Here is a 19,999-nt window from a genome sequence, read left to right as displayed (position 1 = left end):
AATTCAACTATTTTGTTCTGTTCCCAGTGTCTAGTGCAAATATCTGGAACAAAGTGGATACTCAATAAGGATTTGTTGGATTGAATTTATGTGCCCTTGTGGATAGGGAAGGGGTGGGCACCTAAACACCAGATGATTCTATCAAAAGGGTTCTGATGGCTAAAATGTGTCATATATCTTCAAAGCTAGCTGTGTCACCACCTCCTTGCTGCTTTGGACATGCAGGCTGCTTGGGCAGGGACCCCTGTGTGTCTGTTTGCTAGGGTAGCACTCTGATCCTTGGCCTTACAGGCTTAAAGTGTTGTTTTGTTTGTTTGTTTGTTGTTTTTGTTTTTGAGTACAATGGTGCCATGTCGGCTCACTGCAACCTCTGCCTCCTGGGTTCAAGCAATTGCCCTGCCTCAGCCTCCCGAGTAGCTAGGATTACAGGCATGCACCACCACACCCAGCTAATTTTTGTATTTTTAGTAGAGACGGGGTTTCACCATGTTGGCCAGGATGGTCTCGAACTCCTGACCTTGTTATCTTCCCGCCTCGGCCTCCCAAAGTGCTGGGATTACAGGCGTGAGCCACTGCGCCCGACCCAGGTGTTGATTTGGTCAGTAGGGTTTTGGATTCTCAGGGATCCCAGATGTGATTCCAGGCTAGTGGTAGGGGCAATGAAATGGAAAGTGACTTTTGACTCAGGACAGAAGAGAATTTTGTGTGTTCCCTCACTGTAAAGGCATGCTGAATGCCAAGGCGATCTATGATCTAAAGATGGATGGGGGAATAACAGCTAGTTGGGCAGGGTAGGGACTAGTGTTACAAGTCCTTTCATTTGCTGCATGCCAGAGGTTGATGTGTTGCTAGCACAATTCCTTTGGCAAGATATTGTAGTGAATGATGGTACTGGTTAGTACTTTTTGGATGCAAGTAAATCAAATCAGCTGAAGCTAGTTGAAGAGAAAAGAGGGTTTTTAAAAAATGTTTATTTTTTTAAACATCAAATTCCTTTTTGCCAAGGAGGGATTTATTATAATACCAGGGAAGTCTTGTGGACAGGAGTTCAGTCAGGCCTCAGGAAGGGCCTGGAACCCAGAAGTGGAAGACTGTCAGTAACCCATACCAGGCCCCCTCTGTTTCGCACATCTTTACTTCTCTTTCATCTCTCTCTCTCCTTCTTTCTCCCTTCCTCCTCCTTCCTTCCTCCTCCCCTTCCCTTCCCTTCCCTTCTTCTCTCCTTCCCTTTCCCTTTCTCCTTCCCCTTCCCCTTTCCCCTCCCCTCCCCTCCCTCCCTCCCTCCCTTTCTTCTTCCTTCTTTCCTTAGGTTTGGGAATCAAAAAGAATCCACTTTGAACCCTGGCTCCACCATGGCTGGTTCTTTGATCCAGGACAAATCACTTAACTCTTAGTCTTCATTTACTCATCTATAAAATGGGGGTGAAAATTATATATCTCACTGAATTATAGTGAGAATTAAATAAGATGATGAAAGCAAAATACCCCACATTCAACTAATACACATTATATGAAATACTGGAGGTAGAAATTCTGTTTCATAAATTAGGTTGGGACTTTTATAGTGGGCAGTGTAGTTGCCAATCAGAGCAGAGCTAATCCAAACACTTCCCCAGGGCCAACACTCAGCTTCAGATGGATGGACTCCTTTGAAGATCATGTCAGGGAGTTTGGGTTTCTCTCCTACTTCTGCATATCCCTGGGAGGAAGCTTCTCTCAAGTTGTGAGAAGTTGGGACCTGGCACAGAGGAGATGAGGCAGGAATGCTCTCAGCTAGTCCAGAACTGGAAGGTATGCATCTACCGGAATATTATAGCTACATTATAGCTCCATACTTCTGTAGTTTGTAGAGTTCTCATCTATGTTTGCATATGTATTGTCATTTGTCAGTGACAATCAGACATTTCATTATTTTTCCAACAAACTTTCATTTGTTTTCCAATCTAAGAATCCATAGTACTTCAAATAGGAAATAACACATTTTAAAAACATATTGGAAAGCTCTATTTCATTTTCATTAGTCAGGCACTTGTGATTGCAAACATGAGAAACCCAACTCAAACACGAGAAAAAATAAAGTGAATTTAACAGCTCAACACAACTGAGAAGGACTGTTCAAAATTAACTGATTCAGGGAGTCACAGTGTTATCTGGACTCTCTTTCTCTACTTTTCTTGAATGCTTCCCTCCATGTGACAGGCAAAATAGTAACTTCCAAACTTATCAGCTTAGCAGTGCCAGAATGAGCAGAGTTTTTGGATGAATCAAGCAGAAATGTCCAGGGAAGAATTCTGATTGGCCCAGTTAAGGACATGGGATCATTCCTGAACCGATCTCTGTGGCTGGAATGGGGTGTGTTTGACCAGGCTGGGTCACATGATCTTTCCTGTGGAGGCTTGGGGAGACATGGAGTCACCCACTAAGACATTTGAAGATGGTTTTCTATGGGAAAAGAAATCTGTTACTCACCTTCTCTGTACTCTTCACACCATACTGGAGTAGGAAGATATCAGCTTTTTAAAAATCACCAACTGACCCAATTGAATAAAAAATATAAATTGGGAGTTACTTTCTTAAAATAGAGGTTTTAAATGTGGTCCTTGGATCAGCAGCAGCAGCAGCAGCAACTGGGAACTTGTTGGAAATGTACATTTCCAGGCCCCAACCTAGAGCTATGGAATCAGGCACTCTGGTGATGAGACCCAGCAATCTATTTTAACAAGCTTTCTGGAGCTGCTCACGTGTGTAATCCCAGCTACTTTGGAGATTGAGATGGAAGGATTGCTTGAGCCTAGAGGTTGGTGGCTGCAGTAAGCTGTGATTGCGCCATTGAACTCCAGGCTGGGTGACAAAGCGAGACCCCAGCTCCAAGAAAACAAACAGAAAGCAGCCTTCTAGGTATTATGATGCACGCTCAAGTTTGAGAACCACTGCCTTAAAGGGTTCTTTGTTGTGTAATTCTGCTAAGTATTTTAAACATGATTTGCTTTGAATAAATAGATTTAACCGTTAATTTTCAAGTATACGATTATCACATAAAGTAGGAACATATGGCATATTAAATTATTTACTTTAAAATGTTTAAAATAAAAAAGCTATAATTTAAAAATAAATTAACACATGTAAGAGCTTTCCATAAAAAGCAATGGAACTCCATTCCAGCTTCCTCCATATGCCACAGTTCCACTTCCCAAAGATAACCACTAGGAATTCTTTTAGCTTTTTTTGTTGGCTACCTTTTAATAATAATGATAGTAATAATTATTCCTGCTATTTATTGAAGTTAGACATTAGCCACTTACAGGTGAATATTTAACTTACAACCACAGACATCTATTTTTTATCCTCCCAGTGTAGAATATCATCACTGTTTTTAATTCATTCAAAAAGCAGTGTTTATACTCATGTTTACATGCCATGATCACATTTTATTCCTTGCAGAGTTTTAATTTTTCCCTAGTATTTCTAATTGCTATCTTTTTTCTTTGCATTTTCTGTCACTTTCTTGAGTTGTTCCAAAATCTCCAAGAGTGTATCAAATCTTTCACATTTCATTTCTTCCCCTGGGCGGCTTCTTCCGAAGCCTCATTTTCTAGTTCTTTTGAGGACTGATTGATTTTTGAGGTCACGGCTGTCATCTGGGAACTGCTCTTCATTATTCTGATTCCATCCACTCTCTCCTGCATATCATTGTCTTCCCCTTCTTGATTAATGATGGGTAACTTTTTAAAAGAACTTCCTAGGAAGTTATGAAAGAGAAGTAAAATAATTTTTTACATGTCTGAAAATGTCTTTTACCCCTACTCTGAACTGGTAGTTTGACTGGGTGGAGAATGTTAGGTTGGAAATCATTCTCCCTTGGATTTTGGGTGGTTCTGCTCTATCATTATCTTCTCTCTCTCTCTCTCTTTTTTTTTTTTTTTTTTGAGACAGAGTCTCACTCTGTCACCCAGGTGGAGTGCAGTGGCACAATCTCAGCTCACTGCAACCTCCACCTCCTGGGTTCAAACGATTCTCGTGTCTCAGCCTCCTAATTAGCTGGGATTACAGGCATGTGCCACCACACCCGGCTAAGTTTTGTATTTTTAATAGAGACGGGGTTTCACCATGTTGGCCAGGCTGGTCTTGAACTCCTGACCTCAGGTGATACACCCGCCTCAGCCTCCCAAAGTGCTGGGATTACAGGCGTGAGACACCGCACCCTGCCCATTATCTTCTCTTATTCAACTTGCTGAGGAGGAGTCTTCTGCTTTTCTGTTCATTGACAGGTGACCTGTTTCTGATTGTTTCACTCTACAAGTTTTTAGGATCTTTCTTTTCTTCATAGTCACTGTTCTAAAATTTCATAATGATCTAGCAAAGTGTGGGGAGGTTTTTTCCCAGTCATTTTTTGTGCAGAGTGCTCAGTTGACCCATTTGGTGTGAGACTATTATCTCATAATGTTGGGGAGACCTCTTAGTTATTTTAAAAAGTACTTTAAAAAATTTAATAATAAAATACCTCAAATATGTACAATATGACAGATATTGATATATTACTGTCCAGAATTAACAGATGTTAACATTTTATCATATTTGTTTTATACCTACATGTATATGTATAATCTATCCAAAATACCAAAGATCATCAAGCATCATTAACTTTATCCCTCCCCAGAAGTAACCTGAAGTTGGTGTGTATCATTCCTCTGCATAATTTTATGATTTTATTACTTATAAATGTAACTATAATCAGTATTGGTAGTGTTTTGTTTGTTTGAAAGTTTTATGTAAATAATATCATTTTGTTTTACAACTTTTTTTTTCTTATTATGTTTTTGAGATTTAGACATGTTAATACATAAAAATCTAGTTCATTCGTTTGAACTGTCCACAGTCATCCATTATGTGTCAGTTAGGAAGGCCTCAGCTAAAAGTAACATAAAACTTAGCTAGCAGTTTAAATATAGAGATTTTTTTTTTCAGGTAACAGGAAATCCAGGGATAAGCATTCCAGAGCTCAGTGATATTCTCAGGAACCCAGATTTGTCTTTATCCTTCTGCTTTGTCCTTAGCCTGTGCCTTTGATCTTCATACTTGTCACCTCATTGTTGCAAGATGGCTGCTTTATCTCAAAGTCTCAAGGTCCATGCAAGAAAGGAGGAGGGTAAAGGACAAACTATGCATTCCAACTGTGTCACTTTCAATCAGGAAAATAAAAGCTTTCCTGGAAGCCTTACCCAAGGTACTTCTACCTAAATCTCATCGGCTAGAATAGTGTCACATGACTACTCCTAAAATCAGTGACTGGCTAAGGGCAACCAGATTACCATGAATGGTTTATATAGATCCCAACTCATGCCTGAGCCTAGGGAAGGTGACTGCTGGCAATCAAGGGCCCTGTGTCTCTACCCGAACAAAATGGAGTTTTGTAAATAGGCAAGAAGAAGAGGGAATGGATGTTGGGCAGTGTAGCAGACATGCTAGATGACCACCCAATGCCCATTCTCTCTTTTTCCCTTACTGACAGACTCAATATTATTTTCCCAGTAAAAACTTACTTTCCTAGAGTCCTTTGTCATATGACCCAGGTATGGTTTTCAGTAACCACATTTGGGGCACCTTTGTCAACAAGTAATTGTTAGTAGAAGTATATCCCAAATATTGTACCAAACATATACTCAAAGTTATTTGTTGTTATCTGAAATTCAAATGTAACTGGGCAAACTAGTTTTATTTGCTAAACCTGGCAACTCTATCCAGGAAGGAAGAAGGAAAAGTGAAGGGGCTTTCTTCTGAAAATGCTTTATCTAGGAAGGGACTCCTTCCTCAGATTCTTTCTCCTGCAGCTCTTCAGCCAGAGAGAGCTGAAGAGCATCTGAGGGAAGTGATTCTTTTTAGTTGGCCATAGTGCTACTGTGGCTGGAGCAGAAGTTAGAAAGTCAGAGCAGAAAGGGGAATGGGCATCAGGGAAGTAGCTAGCAGCATTCTCCACAGGTGTTTTATACTCTCCAAATAGTTACATCCAGTGGTGATGTTCAAAATATTTAACAATCAACATGGCACTGATGTTGACCAACCAAAATGAATACCTGATCACTAAAAATGGACACCAACCATAAACAGCAGCCATACCAATGCATATCGGTGGAATATCAACCCTGTTTCTATTGCTATTTTCAGGGAAATTAACACTCACTTGATTTATTATGACTGTGTAAATATTGCCCACAGTTGAGTATAGTGTACCATGATTACTTTTCCTTTCTATGACTGTTCTTGACAAGCTTTTTGTATCCTCTCGCAACAGTCAAACACATAAAGACCATTTTTCAGAACCAGGTTTTTTCCTGAAGACATCCTGTCCAGTGCCTGCTCTAAAATGTGCCTGTTGCTCTCTGGACTGTTACAGGGTTCTTCTCCAGCAACTTTCCTTTGCCCATCTTTTGTGGTGAATCCCGTTTTCCAGACTTAATTTCTTTCTTAGTGCAAGTCCTTCATCTTGCTAGAGTTCCTCCTTCAATCACTTCCTGAAATAAAGGTGCATCGAAGGTAAATTTTTGAGATAGTTTATGTCTGAAAATGCCCCTATTCTACTCTCCCACATGATTGATAGTTTGATTGGGACTGGAATTCTAGGTTGGAAATAATTTTGTCTCACTTTTGGAAGCACGATTTCATTGTCTTGTAGCTTCCACTGTAGCGATTGAGAAATCTGATGTAATTCTTGTTTTGGATTCTTGGTAGGTGACTTATTTTTTTCTGGAAGCTTTTAAGATCTCTTTATCCGTGATGTCCTAATGCTTCATAATCATGTGACTTGGAGTGGATTTTTGAAAAATTATTTTTTCTGAGCTGATTGAAAGTTCTTTCTTTCTTTTTTTTTTTTTTTTTTTGGAGACGGAGTCTTGCTCTGTCACCCAGGCTGGAGTACAGTGGCCGGATCTCAGCTCACTGCAAGCTCCGCCTCCCGGGTTTACGCCATTCTCCTGCCTCAGCCTCCCGAGTAGCTGGGACTACAGGCGCCCGCCACCTCGCCCGGCTAGTTTTTTGTATTTTTTTAGTAGAGACAGGGTTTCACCATGTTAGCCAGGATGGTCTCGATCTCCTGACCTCGTGATCCGCCCATCTCGGCCTCCCAAAGTGCTGGGATTACAGGCTTGAGCCACTGCGCCCGGCGAAAGTTCTTTCAATCAGAAAATTCAAATCCTTCAGTTCTGGAAAATATTCTCATGTTATTTCATTGATAATTTTCTCTCCACTATTTTTTTTATCTCTGTTTTGGAAATTCCTATTACTTTGATATTTGGGCCTCCTGGATTGATTCTCTGGTTTTCTTGTTTTATCATAGTATTTGTTTAATCTCATTTTATTTGTGTTCTATTATCTGATATACTCCTTCAAATTTATGTTCCAAGTCTTTTATTGAAAATTTTCTTCTAAGATATTTTTAATTCTGCTTTTCTTGTTGTCATGAATACAGTGTCTTTTCTTGTCTCTGTTGTGATTTCCTCTAATTTGGTCTTGAGAGCTGTTTCTGCAGAGTAGCCAGAAACCAAGATAGCCACTTTCTAGGAGAGCTCTAACCAGGAGGAAAATAAGGTTTAGGTGGTCAGGTGAGACACAATGAAACCAAAATGCATAAAACAGAAAAAAGTTATTACTTATAGATCTTGGAGAGGTTAGGGGTGGATGGTGGGAAGTCAAGAGGCAGTAGGATGTTCAATCAGTGAATGGGGGGGGAGAGAGAGAGAGAGAGAGAGAGAGAGAGAGAGAGAGAGAGAGAGAGAGAGAGAATGCGCTATTTTACAAACAATCACATGGGGAGGGGAAGTTTTAACTAGGCCAAGGAGTACAACTAATTGGGTTTCAAACAACTTATGTCAGGCCAAAAACTGGATGCCAAGGAAGGAACTATATTAAACAAACCTATGACAATCTCCTTGAAGATATTAACTATCTTTGTTTTTGTCTTTGTTTTGTAATCTTTGCACGGGGTCATGCTAATCTTTTATTATCCCATTTTTAGTATATGTGCTACTAAAGTGAGCACCAGTTACATAGTTTTTAAAATAACTTAAACATTTTAAAATATATATTTAGGGAGCAAAAGTGCAAGTTTCTTACATGCATGTATTTCATTGTGGTGAAGTTTGAGTTTAGGGTACTCATCACCCGAACAGTGAACAGTGTACCCAATAGGTCACTTTTCAACCCTCACCCCCTCCTACCATCCTACCTTTTGGAGTCTCCAGTGTCTGTTATTTCACTCTACATGTCCGTGTGTACCAATTGTTAGCTCCCACTTATAAGTGAGAATACACAGGATTTGTCTTTCTGTTTCTGAGTTATTTCACTGAGGATGATGGCCTCCAGTTTCATCCATGTTGCTGCAAAAGACATGATTTCATTTGCTATGGCTGAGTAGCATTCCATTATATGTATACATATATATATATATATATTTATTTATTATATATATTACATTTTCTTTATCCAATCCTACATTGATTACACTTAAGTTGATCCCATATCTTTGCTATTGTGAATAGTGCTGCAATAAACATTCAAGTGCTGGTATCTTTTTTCATATAATGATTCTTTTCCTTTGGGCATATACCAGTAGTGGGATTGCTGGATCAAACGGTAGTTTTATTTTTAGTTCTTTGAGAATCCTCCATACTGTTTTTCATAAAGGTTGTACTAATTTACATTCCCACCAACAGTGCATGTTTTCTCTGCAGCCTGGCCAACATGTGTCATTTTTAGACTTTGTGTGTGTGTGTGTGTGTGTGTGTGTAAGACAGAGTCTCACTCTGTTGCCCAGGCTGGAGTGCAGTGGCACAATCTCAGTCTGCAACCTCTGCCTCCTGGGTTCAAGCGATTTCGTGCCTCAGCCTCCTATCTGGGATTACAGGTATGCACCATCACACCTGGCTAATTTTTGTATTTTTAGTAGAGATGGGGTTTCACCATGTTAGCCAGGCTGGTCTTGAACTCTTGACCTCAGGCCATCCCCCCACCTCAGCCTCCCAAAGTGCTGGGATTACAGGCATGAGCCACCTTGCCAGGCCTAGACTTTTTAATAATAGCCATTCTGGCTGGTGTAAGATGGTATCTCATTGTGGTTTTAATTTGCATTTCTCTGATGATTAGTGATATTGAACATTTTTTATGCTTGTTGGCCATTTATATGTCTTCTTTTGCCAAATATCTGTTCATGTCCTTTGCCCACTTTTTAATGGGGTTATTTGTTTTTTCTTTTTGAGTTGTTTGAGTTCCTCACAGATTCTAGATATTAGCTCTTTGTCACATGCACAGTGTGTAATATTTTTTCATTCTGTAGGTTGTCTGTTTACTTTGTTCATTGTTTATTTTGCTGTGTAGAAGCTTTTTAGTTTAATTAAGTACCATTTGTCTATTTTTGCTTTTGTGGCATTTGCTACTACATAGTTTTAATGGTTTCTTTGGCTGCCTTCATTGCTTCTGTTTCCTTGGACTTTTTCTTTTCCTGTTTGTTTTGGTATCTGTCATTCTGGTGATTCTTGGCTGGCTGTTCATGTTTTGAAGTGGAACTGCTAAACAGCTGCCAAGTGGCCAGGCTGGACTTGTTGAATGATAGACTTACAGTGGGCAATTGGATGTAGCCCTTGCCATTTTGCCAGAGGTCCCCAAAATGTTGGAATCTGAAAGTTCTCCAGTGTCCTGCCTGGAGGGCCTAAACTTCATTAGGGTTCTAGGAGTCCAACAGGCAAAGGGCTGAGGGACTAACTGCATTTACTTAACTCCTTTTTGTTTCCCCAGTGAAATTACTCCTTTTTGCCCTCAGCTATCCAGGGATCTTCTGTGCTAGGCTTTAGTCTCCTACAGGGCCCCTCCATGTTCTGAGTAGAAGGGGCATTATAGGAGACTAGAGCCTAGAAGAGAGACCTGAGGATTTAACCTCAGAACTCCTTATGAAGATTTTCCACCATCTCCCCTGTGTTCAGCCCACTCTGCATCATGGTCTTCAGATGTCCCTATTGCCTCTGATGTCCTATTTCTATCTTTGAGAAACATTTTGTATATGTAGAGGCTATCTAATCCTTGAAGGTTCAGATAAAACATTTTAAAAAACTATCTGTTCCTGGTGTTTATTTTTCTTTGCATTATAGAAAAATTTTCAAACACAACAAAAGTAAAATAAATGATGATGACCCTATTAACTTAAAAATCACATAATCTATGCATTTAGAGAGAAGTATTTCTTGTAAAGGGTTACAGCCTGCAAGGTGGCCATGTTACAGGCTGGGAACCACAGCCTCAGGGTTAGATCAGAGACGGGCACTTCGAAGGAAGAGGGGTAATGACTGGGTTGGCCAAACGTGCATATTCAGTAGGTTACAGGAGGATCTATGAATATTCATGAAGGTGGTCCTGATGCATGTGTATTGAACAAACATGCATATTACACATGCCCATGTTCACCTTGGGATGGAGCCATTACATTTAAATGTATTACATTAGGCATTATACGTTAGAATATCTTTGGAGTTCAAGTGCACAGCCTCTGTAAACTGACCAGAACCAGTCCATGGTCCGTGATCTTATCAGGAGAAAGTTACTGAAGTCAGTCTTTTGTCCAATCAAAGCTATAGTTATGGCTTATGGAGCAGGGGGTTGGTTAGTCAGCGTCTGCTGGTAGATGTGCTGTGAATTGTTCTAATGTTGCTTGTCTCAAGGCCAGCACTTGTTTAACTGCTAGAGGAAAAGAAAAACCTTGGGGCAGTTAGGACACAGCTTATTCTTCAAGTGTAGGTGTGCATGACTTAACCCTTGCCTGGCCTGGCTTTAGGTCTTGTTTATAGTTTGGTACCTTATTGCCACAAAGGATCTGTTCTGTTAGTCTTATTCTCAATTTTAACATAAATGCTGGTCAGTTCTGTCTACACTGCAAAAAGGAGAGAATATAACAAGGTGTGTCTGACCTCCTATCCTGTCTTGGCCAGGATTTCGGTTTTTAATGTATGCCTGGGATCCCCTTGGCCAAGAGAGAGTCCATTCAGTTGATGGGGAGGCTTAGGATTTTATTTTTAGTTTACAACTCTTTTTTTTTTTCAAATCTTTTGTAGCATAACTTCAATAATTATCAATATATGACTGATTGTGGTGCCTTTCCTACAATAATTTTAATTGTTATTGGTTAATTTAGGTTTTCTAATTTTTTTAAAGTCAATTTTGATACTTCTGTTATTTTTGTAGTGAAGTATCCATTTATGAGCCTTGTGGCTAAGGGTTATAGTTCCAGAAACAGATTGTCTGGTTTTGTTTTTCCATGAGGGTAGTCATTTAAGCTCTCTGCGTCTGGGTTTCCTCATTTGTAAAATGGGAATAATAATGTTATTTATTTCATAGGATTGTTGAGAAGATTCAATTAAATCATACACTCAAAGCACTTAAAATAGTATCTGGCACATAGCAATGTAATTGTTATTGTTTAAGTTTTATTGTTATTATTTAAGTTTTAAAATTAATTGGTATGAATTTTTTAATGGAATTATAATTTTTAAATTCTCAACTATATTTTAAGTTATGTCCCTTTTTCATTCCTAGTGTTGTTTACTTAAAATTCTTCTTCTGATTGATCTTACATAGAATGCCTTTGTTTTTTTCTTTTTTTTCTTTTTCATAGAGACAGAGTCTCACTCTGTCACCCAGGCTGTAATGCAGTGGCACAATCATATATGGCTCACTGCAGCCTCAAACTTCTGGGCTCATGTGATCCTCCCGCCTCAGCCTCCCAAGTAGCTTAGGACTACAGCACACCATCACACGTGGTGCATATTTATATATACACACACATATATATATTTATAAAATAGATATCTAATATATATCTATAAAATAGATATCTAATATATATCTATAAAATAGATATCTAATATATATCTATAAAATAGATACCTAATATATATCTATAAAATAGATACCTAATATATATCTATAAAATAGATATCTAATATATATCTATAAAATAGATATCTAATATATATCTATAAAATAGATATCTAATAAGATATATATATGTGTATGTGTATTATAGAGATGAAGTCTCATTATGTTGCTCAGGCTGGTCGTGAACTCCTGGCCTCAAGCAATCTTCCTGCCTTGGCCTCCCAAAGTGGAGGGATTACAGGTGTGAGCCACCACACCTGGCTCGACTGCCTATCTTAATAATCTTTTAAAGTAATTGCCTTCTTTCCTTGTTCCCTCTAAGTATGCTGCATCCCACAAGTTTCAATATATTGTATTTATAAGTGTTGAGTTTAAATATTTAATAATTTATATTGTGGTTTCCCATTAAACCCATGATTAGAAATTATTATATATACAAGTATATTTATATAAAATAATTTTGAATGATGGTTTTAATAGGAAACCACAATATAAATTTGGCTTATTATATATAAACTATAGAAGCATAATAAATTTACTTTTCTGAGGCTTTCCGTGACCTAGTATATGCGCTTTCTTTGTAAATGGTGTCATTTGTACTTGAAAAGGAAGTGTGTTCTCTATTTGTTAGAAATTATTCTTCAATTTGTTTATATGTCCTTTTTTTTTTTTTTTTTTAAAGACAGAGTCTTGCTCTGTTGCCCAGGCTGGTGTGCAGTGGTACAGTCTCAGCCCATTGCAAAGTCCACCTCCCGGGTTCAAGAGATTCTCTTGCCTCAGCCTCCCTAGCAACTGGGATTATAGGCGCATGCCACCACACCTGGCTAATTTTTGTATTTTTAGTAGAGATGGAGTTTCAGTATGTTGGCCAGGCTGGTCTCGAACTCCTGACCTCAGGTGATCCACCCACCTCAGCCTCTCAAAGTGCTAGGATTACAGGTGTGAGCCACCACACCCAGCTATATGTCCTTTTGTCTTAGTTTTTTTATCTGTATTAAAATCTCCCATTGTGACTATGGATTTGGCCATTTATCCTTGAAATCCTACCCTTTTTAATGTATACATTTTGAGGCTGTGTTCCTTTTACTTTATAGTCATGAAGGTGAAGGAGAAGGCTGGGGTAGGAAAGCTGGACCACACTAACCACAGGAGGAGATTTCCGGATCAGAAAGGTGAGGTCACTTTGAGGACTTTACGCAAATCTCAGGAGGCACTGAGAATTCTCTGGATGTCTTTATAACAACTCTTTCAGCTGGAGAGTCTAGGGAGCAGGTCCCTTTTCCTGACTCATCCACAGTGTCTCCTTGAGGCTGGTGGGACCAGCCTTCATGGTATCCCCAGGGGACTGCATGGTCAGGCCGGAGATAGGAAACTGCCACTTTGGCTGTGTGGATTAGAGTATAGCTTCCCCAACACAAAATGTAACTCACCTAATTTTACAAGATCTGCAAACCATAATAAATGCCAAATGTCAACATTTTATATTAATAGATTCCCAAACTGCCAGCTCAATTAAAACTAGTGCAAGAGGATGTTGGGGTGGCAGGTATTTCTGTTGCTCCAGAATTGCTGACTTTAGAGGCCCAAAGCCTCCTACACACTACAGAGAAGAAGCCACAGGGCTTATGAAAAGGCAGTGAGATGGGTGGCTAGTGCCATCATTACCCCAGCCCCAAGTGAAGGAAAATACCAACCTCGCTGTCCACCTAGAGGCTCTGTGAGCTGCAGAATGTGTAGAGCCACTTTGGAGCTGTCAAGCAAGAAAAATGTCCTAAAGAGTTGCTAGGAGAACTTGGCACATGTCCTGAGCCAAACTGCAAGATACTTACGGTGAGAGGAGAGGTCCTGCAGAGCCACGAAGGAGAATGTAGACTTGGGTGAGGACAAGCCACTCTCTACAGTTCACCAGCTAAATCACCATGCTCTTTTGATTATGATAGAAGCCAAGAAAAGATGGGAAAATTTAGATTCAGAACAGAAAGTAAAATATTTTTTTGACAGCCATCTCCTCTGATTTTTTAAATAAGTATACTCTTCCTGTGTATGGCCCCTTACAATTTGCATAATCATGTTCTCATACATGATCCCATTCTATCTTTTCAGACGCCAGTTTGGTAGAGAAAGGATTTTCATTCCCACATTACAGATGAGTTCACTGAGTCCCACAGAGGCAAGATGGCCACAGATCAAGTAAAGGACAAGCCAGGGAGCACCCAGGGCAGCTGCCTCTTGGGATGGGGTCTTTCTGATATACCTGCTTCTTTTCATTTCCATTCCTGGCCTCAAGGGTGGAGAATAGGAACTTGTCATTGGAAGACCCAAATATACTAAGCCCTTAGAGTGGAACTACTTACCTCTAAGTGCTAGTGTCTACTTCTTATCTCAAATTGCAGCTTGCTTAAACAATGCAGTGTAGGGAAGGGAAGTTCCACCATGATGTGGGGAGATGAGAGGAGGAAGAAAGGAAACTAGTCATTCTGACACCCGTCCCCTAGGAAGCGAGGCCACACTTCATAATAATCTCCACTTCATTTTCTTCATCCCTGTTACACCCAGGAGAGAATGGGATCCAGAAGAGCATGCAGTGGGGTGAGCTGGGACTATATACAGATTTGGACACTGACATCCAAGTAACCTGACCTCCAGTACCTAGGAATGCACCAACCAGAGTGGACTCATACAACATCTCTCTAAAGCATATTCAGCATCTCTCTAAAAGGCTTAGACATGCTTCTCCATAGTTCAGTTGAGAAACACTATAGTGTTATTTGAAAGTAGACATCGATTAATTCTAACTGTATATTGCAAAGTCTAGGGCAACCACTATAATTTTTTGAGGGGTATAATGATACACTCAGAGATGAGAGAAAACAGAATCATATAAAGTGCTCAATTAAAACCACAGGAGGAGCTGGGCATAGTGGCATGTGCCTGTAGTCCTAGCTACCCAGGAGACAGAGGCAGGAGAATTGCTTGAGGCTAAGAGTTTGAGGCCAGCCTGGGCAACATAGCAAGACCCTATTTCTTAAAAAAAAAAAAAAAAGGACAAGTGCCACAAACACAAAATAGTTGTAAACATAGTAGATATTAATTAACTGATATCAATAATCACTTTATTTATTTAGAGACGAAGTCTTGCTCTGTCGCTCAAGCTGGAGTGCAATGGTGCATCTCAGCTCACTGTAATCTCTGCCTTTCGGGTTCAAGCAATTCTCGTGCCTCAGCCTCCCAAGTAGCTGGGACTGCAGGTTCACACCACTACGCTGGTTTATTTTTTATATTTTTAGTAGAGATGGGGTTTCGCCATGTTGGCCAAGCTGATCTTGAACTCCTGACCTCAGGTGATCCACTCACCTCAGCCTCCCAAAGTGCTGAGATTACAGGCGTGAGCCACTGCACCTGGTCAATAATTACTTTAAATATGAATCGTCTAAACATATCAATTAAAAGACAGAGGATGTTAGAAAGGCTCAAAAAACAAGACGCAACTATGTGACAAGAAACCTACATTGAATATAAAGACACAGGCTAGGTGCGATGGCTCACACCTATAATCCCAGTACTTTGCGAGGCTGAGGTGGGGAGACCACTTGAGGTTAGGAGTTCGAGACCAGCCTGGCCAACATGGTAAAACCCTGTCTCTACTAAAAATACATAAATTAGCCGGGCATGGTGGCACACACCTGTAATCCCAGCTACTCGGAAGGCTGAGGCAGGAAATCACTTGAATCCTGCAGGTGGAAGCTGCACAGAGCAAGACTCCATGTCAAAAAAAATGCAAATACACACACACACATATATATATGCACACACACACACATAGATAGATAGATAGATACAGATGAATTAGAAGTAAAGGGAGGGAGAAAGATATACCATGATAATACTAATCAAAAGAAGGCAAGAATAGGTATTTTAATTTCAGACAAAGAAGAATTCAGAGCAAAGAACATCTCTTTAACAGGGATAAGGGAGGGCATTGCATCATGATAAAAGGGTCAGTTCTTCAGGAAAACGTGATTAGTCCTTAACATGTATACACCTAAGAGCAGAGCATCAAAATACATGAGGCAAAAAAATGACAAAACTGAAGAAGAACAGACAAATCAGCTATTATAGTTGTAGACTTCAACACCCATCTACCAGTAATTAACAGATCCTGCAGGCGGAAAATCAGTAATGATACAGTTGAGAGGAACAGCATATTAATCACCTGGATTTAATTGACATTTGTATAATGCTTCGGCCAACAACAGCAGAATACACATTCTTCTCAAGCTCATGTGGAATATCCACCAAGACAGACCACATTCTGGGACATAAAACACACCTGAACAAATTTAAAGAAACAGAAGTCATGCCGAGTATGCTGTAATACCACATTGGAATTAAACTAAAAATCAATAACAGAAAAATTACTGGAAAATCCCAACAGATTTAGAGATTAAACAATATACTTTTAAATAATATATGAGTAGTCAAAGAAGAAGTCTTAAGAAAATTTTGAAAATATTTTTGACTAAATGAAAATGAAAATTTAACTTATCAAAATTTGTGGGATACAGCAAAAGCAGTGCTTAGAGGAAGATGAATAACATTAAATTCATATATTAGAAAAGAAGAAAGATCTAAAAGCAACAACCTAAGCTCCCATTTTAGGAAACAAGAGAAGGAATTGCAAAATAATCCTAAAGCAAGAAGAAAAAAGGGATAATACCAAATAGAGCAGAAATCAGTGAAATTAGAAATAGGAAACAATAGAGAAAAATCAATGAAACTGAGGCTATCTCTTAAAAAGATTAATAAAATTGATGAATCTCTAGCCAGGCTAACCAAGGAAAAAAGGGAGAAGACATACATTGATATCAGAAATGAAAGGTGATCATTATTGATTCCATGAACATTAAAAGGATAATAAAGGAATATTATGAACAACTCTGTGCCTACAAATTTGATGACTTAGGTGAAATGGACTAATTTATTGAAAGACACAAACTACTAAAACTCACACAGGAGAAATAAATAATTTGAACAGGTCTATTACTATTAGAGAGGTAATAGATAATAATTAACAACTTTACAAAAAAAAAAAAAAGCAACAGACCTTGATGATTTCACTAGCGAATTCTACCAAACATTTAAGGAAGAAAGGATATCAATTGTCTACAATCTCTTCCAGAAAATAGAAGCAGAAGGAATACTTTCTCACTAATCCCATGAGGTCAGCATTATCCCAGTACAAAACCAGATAAAGACATGACAAGAAAGAAAAACTACAGATCAATATCCTTTATGAATATATATGCAAAAATCCTCCACAAAATGCTGGCAGATCAAATTCAACAATGTATAAAAATAATTATACCCATGACCCAAAAGGATTTATCCCATTTATTTAAGGCTGGTTCAGTATTCAAAAGTCAATTAAGATAATTCATCGTATCAATAGGCCAAAGAAGAAAAATCACACAATAATGTCAATCGATGCAGAAAAAGCATTTGACAAAATCCAACACCTATTCATAGTAAAAACTTGCAGTAAACTAGGAATAGAGGGAAATTTCCTCAACTTGATTTTTTAAAAATCTACAAAAAAACTATAGCTAACATCATACTTAATGATGAGGAACTCAAAACTTTCCTACTGAGATCAGGAACAAAGCAAAGAGATCCCCTTTCACCAGCCCTTTTCAATATCATACTGGAAATTCTAGCTAATGCAATAAGACAAGAAAAGGAAATAAATGTATATAGTTTGGGAAGGAAGAAATAAAATTATCTTTGTTCACAGATGATATAACTGTCTATGCAGAAAATTCCAAAGAATTTACCAAACAACTCCTGTAACCTTTAATAAGTAACTATAACAAGGTCTCAGGTTGTAGTCTTAGGGTATAGTTGCTTTTCTATGTACCAGCCATTGAAATTTGAAATTTAAGACATGATACACTAGCACCAAAAATTTTAGACATAAATCTAACAAAATGTATACAGGATCTACATGAGAAAAACTATAAAGGTAATGAAGGAAATCAAAGATCTAAGAAAATGAAAAAATATTTCATGTTCATGCATAGGAAAATTCAACATTGTTGTCAGTCCTCCCCAACTTGATCTATAATAATCCCAGTAAAAATCTTAGCAAGTAATTTTTTTTGGATGCCGACATATTGATTCTAAAGTGTATATGGTAAGGCAAAAGACCCAGAATATCCAACATAACACTGAAGAAGTACAAAGTTGAATGACTGACACTACTCAACTTCAAGACTTACTGTAAAGCTACTACAATCAAGTGTGATATTGTCAAAAGAGCAGACAAATTGATCAGTGGAACAGAATAAATAGCCCAAAAATGGACCCACACAAATATAATCAGCTGATCTTTGACAAAGACACAAAGGCAATTTAATGGAAGAAGAATAACATTTTTAGCAAATGGTGATGGAATGACTGGACATTCATATGCTTAAAAAAAAAAAAAGAATCCAGGCTGGGTGCAATGGCTCATGCCTGTAATCCCAGCACTTTGGGAGGCCAAGGCGAGAGGATTGTTTGAGCCCAGGAGTTCAAGACCAGCCTGGGCAATGTAGAGATTTTGAGACTACTAAAAATTTTTTTTTAAATATCTGGGTGTGGTGATGCATGCTTGTGATCTCAGCTATTCTGGAGGCTGAGGTGGGAGGATTACTTGAGCACAGGAGGTCAAAGCTGCAGTAAGCCATGATCATGCCACTACACTCCAGTCTGGATGACAGAGTAAGACTCTGTCTCAAAAAAAAAAAAAAAATCAGACATAGTCCTTACACCTTTCAAAAAATGATCTTAAAGTGGATCTTAAACCTAAATATATAATGCAAAACTATAAAACTTCTAGAAGATAACATATGAGAAAATCTAGGTGACCTTAGGTCTGGTGATGAGTTTTTAGATACAACCCTAAAAGCACAATTGATGAAAGAAAAAAATGATAAGCTGGACTCTTAAAATTAAAAACTTCTGCTCTATGAAAGACATTTAAGAGAATGGAAAGAAAACCCACAGACTAGGAGAAAATATTTGCAAAATGTGTATATCTGATAAAAGACTTGCATCTGAAAATACCAAAAGAACTTTTAAAACTCAACAATAAGGAAACAAACAACCCAATTTTTTTTTTTTTTTTTTTTTTGAGAAGGAGTCTTGCTCTGTCCAGGCTGGAGTGCAGTGACCAGATCTCAGCTCACTGCCGACTCCGCCTCCCAGGTTTACGCCATTCTCCTGCCTCAGCCTCCCGAGTAGCTGGGACTACAGGCACCGCCACCTCGCCTGGCTAGTTTTTCTTCGTATTTTTAGTAGAGACAGGGTTTCACCGTGTTAGCCAGGATGGTCTCGATCTCCTGACCTCGTGATCCGCCCGTCTCAGCCTCCCAAAGTGCTGGGATTACAGGCTTGAGCCACCGCGCCCGGCCAACAACCCAATTTTAAAATGGACAAATGATATAAGCAAACACCTCATCAAAGAAGATATACAGATGGCAAATAAGCATATAAAAAGATTCTAAATGTCATATGTCATTCGGGAATTGAAAATTAAAACAATGAGATCCACTAACACCTATTAGAATGGCTATTTTTTAAAAAACTGACAATACCAAATGCTGGTGAGGATGCAAAGCAATAGGAAATGCTCTTCCATTGCAGGTGGGAATGCAAATAGTATAACCACTTTGGAAGACGGTATGGCAGTTTCTTACAAAACTGAACATAGTCTTGTCATCTGAACCAGTAATCATGTTCCCAGGTATTTACCCAATTAAGTTGAAAATTATGTTCACATAGAAGCCACATATGAATGTTTATAGCTACTCTATTCATTATCACCAAAACTGGAGGCCACCAAGATGTCCTTCAATAGGAGAATGAATGAACAAACTACAGTACATTCATCAGTGAAGTGTTGTTCAGAGATAAAAAGAAATGAGGTCATTGGCAAAGCCTGAGTCCTTTCCTCTCACTTTCCTCCCTGGCCAGCATGAGGTTCACCACTTGTTCCACCTTCTCCAACTACCAGTCCCTGGGCTCTGTCCAGCCGCCAAGCTATGGC

At 38.8% G+C, this 19,999-nt stretch overlaps 1 protein-coding gene across 1 annotated transcript in view; it reads left to right on the top strand.

The window, feature by feature from the left end:
- Window positions 1-19,999, top strand: part of SLC4A5 (solute carrier family 4 member 5) — a 139,419-nt gene that overhangs the window by 27,660 nt on the left and 91,760 nt on the right. The window contains exon 6 of the mRNA XM_030921053.1: window positions 13,008-13,085. Within this exon, the coding sequence (XP_030776913.1) occupies window positions 13,010-13,085 (76 nt within the window). The 5' untranslated portion in view covers window positions 13,008-13,009. The remainder of the gene's footprint in view (window positions 1-13,007; window positions 13,086-19,999) is intronic.

The sequence above is a fragment of the Rhinopithecus roxellana genome, chromosome 17 (assembly GCF_007565055.1).
Source record: "Rhinopithecus roxellana isolate Shanxi Qingling chromosome 17, ASM756505v1, whole genome shotgun sequence".
Lineage (NCBI taxonomy): Eukaryota > Metazoa > Chordata > Mammalia > Primates > Cercopithecidae > Rhinopithecus > Rhinopithecus roxellana.
This window is presented reverse-complemented; position numbering and strand designations above follow the sequence as displayed.